The following is a 5,472-nucleotide window of genomic DNA, read 5'->3' on the forward strand; positions in this document are numbered from 1 at the left end:
ACACACACACACACACACACACACCTCTCTCTCTTTAAATAATTAGAATGTAATTAAAAGGAAAAACAATGCTAGTTGCTCCTTTAACATATCCTGTTGCACCAACTGCGGGGTGAAGCCAGCGAGTACCTCGTATGACTTGGTCTCCAGGTCTTTAATGTGGTCCTCAGCTCCAGGCAAGCTCTTGTAATAGGCCATGTTTCTCTTCATCATCTCATCGTCAGGGTGCTTCAGAAGGTAGGTGTGAGCCGCAGCGATGGCCTTCGGGAGGTCATTGGCCTGAGCGTATGGCGAGAGGATCACGGTTCAGACACATGCTGGACCTTGCGTTTTAGAACTGAGAGCTTCATTTCAGCTCTTCCTTCCTCTCCCTCTCTCTCCCTCTCCTTCCTTTCTCCTGACCCAGTCTTAAGCAGCTCAGGCTGGCCTCAAGGCTGAGGATGACCTTGAACTTCTGACCGCCTGTCTTTACCTCCCCAGTGCCTGGATCACAGGCGTCCAGGAATACAGCCAGTTTTATGTGTTGATGAGGCTCAAACCCAGGACTGTTGCTAGCCAGGCAAGTACTCGACTGGCTGAGCTACAGTCCCAGCCTCTTCAGGGAGCCCTTAGTTCCTTCTTACCAAATAACACTTCTGGTTAAGAGGTCAATGACTTTTCAAGACCTATCAAGATCTGGGCTAGTCATTCTGATGAGCCTTTGTTCCCAGAAGGTGACCCTGCGATGGCTTCATTATGTCTTTCCTCATTTACTCTCCACGGTCCCCACCATCCTGGTCCCAGGAGGATGGCCTCTGTGGCACTGGCTTCCACAGGGGTCCCCCAGGAGGAGCCCAATGGGAAGCGAAAAGGGAGGGGTGTAATCTCTTACGTCTTCTGGCTCTCTCCCTACGGCCACCCCTGACTGCAATGGTCTCAAACTGAAGGTCACACATCCTGTCAAGGTCACTCCTCCTGACTCCTAAGTAACTGCTCACTCCCTCGCTCCTTCCAGCCAAGGGTTGGGTACAACCGAGTGGCTCTATGCTGGGGGATTAAAAATCCCTTGTGGGTCCCTGCACCTGCATGCACTTCGAGAAACAACCGTCTTGATAAATTTTCCTCACACCATCTCTTCTGCGGCAACCTGTCAAGCACTGTTTCCAGATCTCTCACAGAACTGTCTGCCTCCCTTCTCAGGGACCCCGACTCCCTCTCTCTGGCTCACCTACTTCACAAATACCCCACAATATTCATGAGGCATCTCCTATAAGGAGGCACTGTTTTCAGAGATCAGGTGGGTGACAGCTAGTACATCCAGAGTCTGCGGGAACAGGCAGATCCGGAGCCCTGGGTTTACAGCTGACCGCATGATCAGTATTACCAGGACAGGCAGGTGTGCTGGGGGGCGGGAGGGGGGAATCTTAGGCGACAGTGTGATAATAAACCTCCATCTCAGACATGATGGAATTTAGTACCAGAACCATGGAGGAGATGGGCCTCTCAGCATGCTGGTGAGAAGTTATCTACGTGAAGTTTTAATTGTGATTATCCACCAGCTGTGGGTAAATACCATTCTACAGCCTGGGTTCCCAGACTTAAAATAGGGAAGGTGAGCTGATCACCGGCATGCATTTCTCTCTGCCTCTTGACTGGGGACACATTGTGGGCAGCCACCTCATGCACTGATGCCTTGACTTCCCCCATGATGGACTCTACCCTCAAACTGTGAGCCAAACAAGCCTTCCTTAAGGTATCTCTGTTGGGCATTTTGTCGCAGTAACCAGAGGAGCAACTAACACAGGCAGGCAGATGGTGATGAGCCAGCCTCCCTCTGAGGACACATAACAAATTGAGAGTCCCCTGTTGACAGAATCCTGGCAGAGAGAAGGGTCCCCATCATGCATGCAGATAAGGCCTCCTTCAGCCTACCAAAGGAACACTCTGAGGCAGGGATGGTGGTTCGGGTGAGAGACAGGCAGACAGACAGACAGACAGACAGACAGACAGACAGACAGACAGAGAACTTGTGAGACCCATCAAATTCTTGAGAATAAGGTTAGAAAAGGTGACATCCATCTGTACCAGAATGCCCCTAAATTTGAAGCAAGTCATCAGAGACAATGGTGGTTTCCCATGGCGAGGGGGTGGGTGGACAGGAGGGTAGGCTCCCAGGTGTAGGCTGCCACCTAGAGAATGACAGTGTGGCCTGTGGCTGATAGGACTTAGGCGGAGGCCTAGGCTGAGGTACAAGGGCCAGCAAGAGGGCTCAGTGTGTAAAGGAGCTTGCCACCAAACTGGGTGACTAAGTTTGATGCCTGGAGCTCACATGCTAAGAGAGAGCAAGCTCCCAACAAGCTGTCTTCCTTCTGACCTTCACGCACCAACAGTGTGTGCCCCTTGTGCACACACACACGAACACACACACAATAAATGAATAAGAGCAAAAAATAAAATATCCTTCTTAACCAGAAAAAGCAGAAACTGGGTTTTAGGAGTTTTCTCTTGGCCTTCACCAACAAGCTGAGGCCTTTCTGTCCAGCATTCCAACCTCCCAAGCAAGGACTTAAAGGGCAGAGAACTGCAATTTGTAGCTATTTTTAGCAAGCAATCACAGGCAGAAGTTAAGCAGCTGTAAAGAGGAGGCAGTGAACTGTGTGCGTTAGATTCTAACAGAGAAGGAACAGAGACGAGCCTGGTGAACCACAGGACACAGACTTCTGTGAGCAGAGAGAAGCCTGTCCCCAGAGAGCAGGCCACATTATGAAGCCCTTTCTCCAGTTCCGGGTACTTTGCTGGGGCATCCCAAGACATATTTGCCACCTTAGAAGAGGCTGCAACAATTTTCAAAGGCGCTGGGAGGGGCGGAGCGTACAGGAGGTAAGCGGGCAGGAGGATGGGGAATCCAGATTCTGTCTCAGCTACGTACCAAGTTTGAAGCCAGCCCAGGTTACATAAGACCACGCTTCAAAAAAAGGGGGGGGGGGAGAAAAGAATTTTCATGTTTAAGATGAGGAAAGGCAGTGTTTTTGTTCACTGTGAACTTGTGTTGGCTCTCGTTGGCTTAATAAAGAACTAAATGGCCAATAGCTGGGCAGGAAGAGGTTAGGCGGGACTTATGGACAGGAAAAAAAGAATGTGGAGAAGAAGGGCAGAATCCGAGGAGAGGCAAAGACAAGTAAGAGGAATATAACATACCATGTGGTAGAGCATAGGTAAGAAATATGGGTTAATTTAAGATGTAAGAGCTAGGGCTGGAGAGATGGCCCAGAGGTTAAGAGGTCCTGAGTTCAATTCCCAGCAACCATATGGTGGCTCACAACCATCTATAATGAGATCTGGCGCCCTCTTCTGGTGTGCAGGAAGATTGCAGTATACATAATAAATAAATCTTTTTTTTAATATTTATTTATTATGTATACAATATTCTGTCTGTGTGTATGCGTGCAGGCTGGAAGAGGGCACCAGACCTCTTTACAGATGGTTGTGAGCCACCATGTGGTTGCCGGGAATTGAACTCAGGACCTTTGGAAGAGCAGGCAATGCTCTTAACCACTGAGCCATCTCTCCAGCCCCTAAATAAATCTTTTTTTAAAAAAAGGAAGAGCTAGTTAGCAATAAGCCTAAGCTATTGGTTGATCATTTACAATTAATAATAAAGTCTCTGTGTTGTTATTTGGGGAGTTGGTGGTTCCAAAGAAAAACTCCACCTACAAGGCAGGATTTGGAGAGCTTTAGAAGAGCTGTGTGGCAGAACCTGAGGGAAGGAGATTGAAGCCATTATCTCAGTGGGGAAGGGCACTCAGGTTGCATTGGGTGGCTCAAACCTCCTCTAATTCTAGCTCCGCTGCCCTCTTCTGGCCTCCAAAGGCATTCACACATGTGGCATGGTACACACACACACACACACACATATAAAAATATAAATAAAGAAAAAAATTTTAATTCAAAGGATTGACGCTCAACGTTGAAGGAAAGGCTGATCTAGAAAAGGCCAGATATGGGATGTTGTTGGTGGGTGCTCAGAAGGGTGGGGCTCGGTGGGGAGATGCTCAGTGGAATAAGGTGGAATCTGGGGGTGGTGTGGAGGGAGACTTGGTGAGGTGGGGCTCAGGGGCAGCCCGGAGGCAAGGCTCTGTGGAGCAAACCCTACTGTAGAGGTGGAGAGGTTAGGAGGTGAAGTGTGGCTCCGGGAACTGGCAGGAAGCTCAACTGGGCGGGGCTCAGCTGAGGTGGGTTTTGGGACAAGATGGGGACCGTGATCAGTGGGACAGTTTGAGAGCGGGTGACTGTGGGAAGGGCCCTCAGCCGAACTGGCGATGGGCGGGGTTCGAATGGGGCGGAGCTCCGCTGAGGGCGGGGCTATCAGGACTGCAGGTCTGTTGGGCGGGGCTTGGGGTAGAGCGGGTGTGGTTTGGAAGCTGGGTCAGCTAGGCGGAACTTTCTTTTTTTTTTTTTTTTGGATATTTCGAGACAGGGTTTCTCCGTAGCTTTTGGTTCCCGTCCTTGTAGACCAGGCTGGCCTCGAACACACAGAGATCCGCCTGCCTCTGCCTCCCGAGTGCTGGGATTAAAGGCGTGCGCCACCACCGCCCGGAATCTAGGCGGGAATTTAAGGTGGGAGGTCTGTTCGAAATTCAGTCGGAAGGGACTTGGGCGGGAGGGGCCCAGGAGGGGGCTTGGCTTGTGGGCGGGGCTTCTTGGGGCGGGGCTCTGGGTGGGGCGAGCGCACATACCTTAAAGTAAGCGAACTGTAGGAACTTGTAGGGCTCGCGCTGCTGAAAGTCGGCCAGCACCGCGCGGCTGGGCTGCGACTGACGGAAGGCGGGCAGGCCCTGCTTGCAGCGCTTGAGACACTGCGCCCGGCGCAGTACGCCGCCGAAGAGGCGCAGCTCGGTGTGGCCGGCAGCGCCTGCGGGCATGGGAGCGGGCGTAGCCGCGCTGCAGTTGCGGTGGCAGAAGGCCTCGCTGTCGCGCAGCAGACGGTGCAGGCGCAGGCTCACCTCCAGGTAGCCCACGCTCTCGGCCCAGTGCTCGCCGCTGTACTGGTCGAGCGCGTGGCGGTAGGCCGACTCGAGCGGCATCAGCTCGTCCCGCGGGAAGCTGCGGAAGCTGTAGCGCTCGTACTGTGCGCGCCCCGGTGGCAGCACGCACCCGGCACTCAGCAGCACCAGCAACGCGGCCGCTGGGCTGCGGGACCCCATCGCGCGTGGCTCGATGACCCGAGCCCGGAGCGGAGGACGCGCGACGCGGCAGGCCCGGGAGCGGAGGCGGGGACGCCGGTCGTGGCCCGCCCCGTCCGGCAGGCCTCCCCGCCCTGGGACAGAGATGGGTGTGTCCTGGGGAGGCGCTCAGCCCTGGAGTCTGAGAGGTGGAGAGGAGAACCTTAGGGAATTCCAGGCCAGCATGGGGTACATGGGACCCCATCTCTGAAAGGAAAGAAAGTTTGCAATCACTTCAAGGATGTATGGGCCGCGCTCCACTAGTTTCTTG

General features: G+C 53.1%; 1 protein-coding gene across 1 annotated transcript in view; it reads right to left on the reverse strand.

The window, feature by feature from the left end:
* Positions 1-5,240, reverse strand: part of Crtap (cartilage associated protein) — a 17,077-nt gene extending 11,837 nt beyond the window's left edge. Inside the window, exons 1-2 of the mRNA XM_005348205.3 lie at positions 4,716-5,240; positions 130-279 (exon numbers count right to left, since the gene is read on the reverse strand). Of these exons, the coding sequence (XP_005348262.1) occupies positions 130-279; positions 4,716-5,183 (618 nt within the window). The 5' untranslated portion in view covers positions 5,184-5,240. The remainder of the gene's footprint in view (positions 1-129; positions 280-4,715) is intronic.
* Positions 5,241-5,472: the final 232 nt, after the last annotated feature.

This window comes from Microtus ochrogaster, chromosome 5 (genome assembly GCF_000317375.1).
Source record: "Microtus ochrogaster isolate Prairie Vole_2 chromosome 5, MicOch1.0, whole genome shotgun sequence".
Lineage (NCBI taxonomy): Eukaryota > Metazoa > Chordata > Mammalia > Rodentia > Cricetidae > Microtus > Microtus ochrogaster.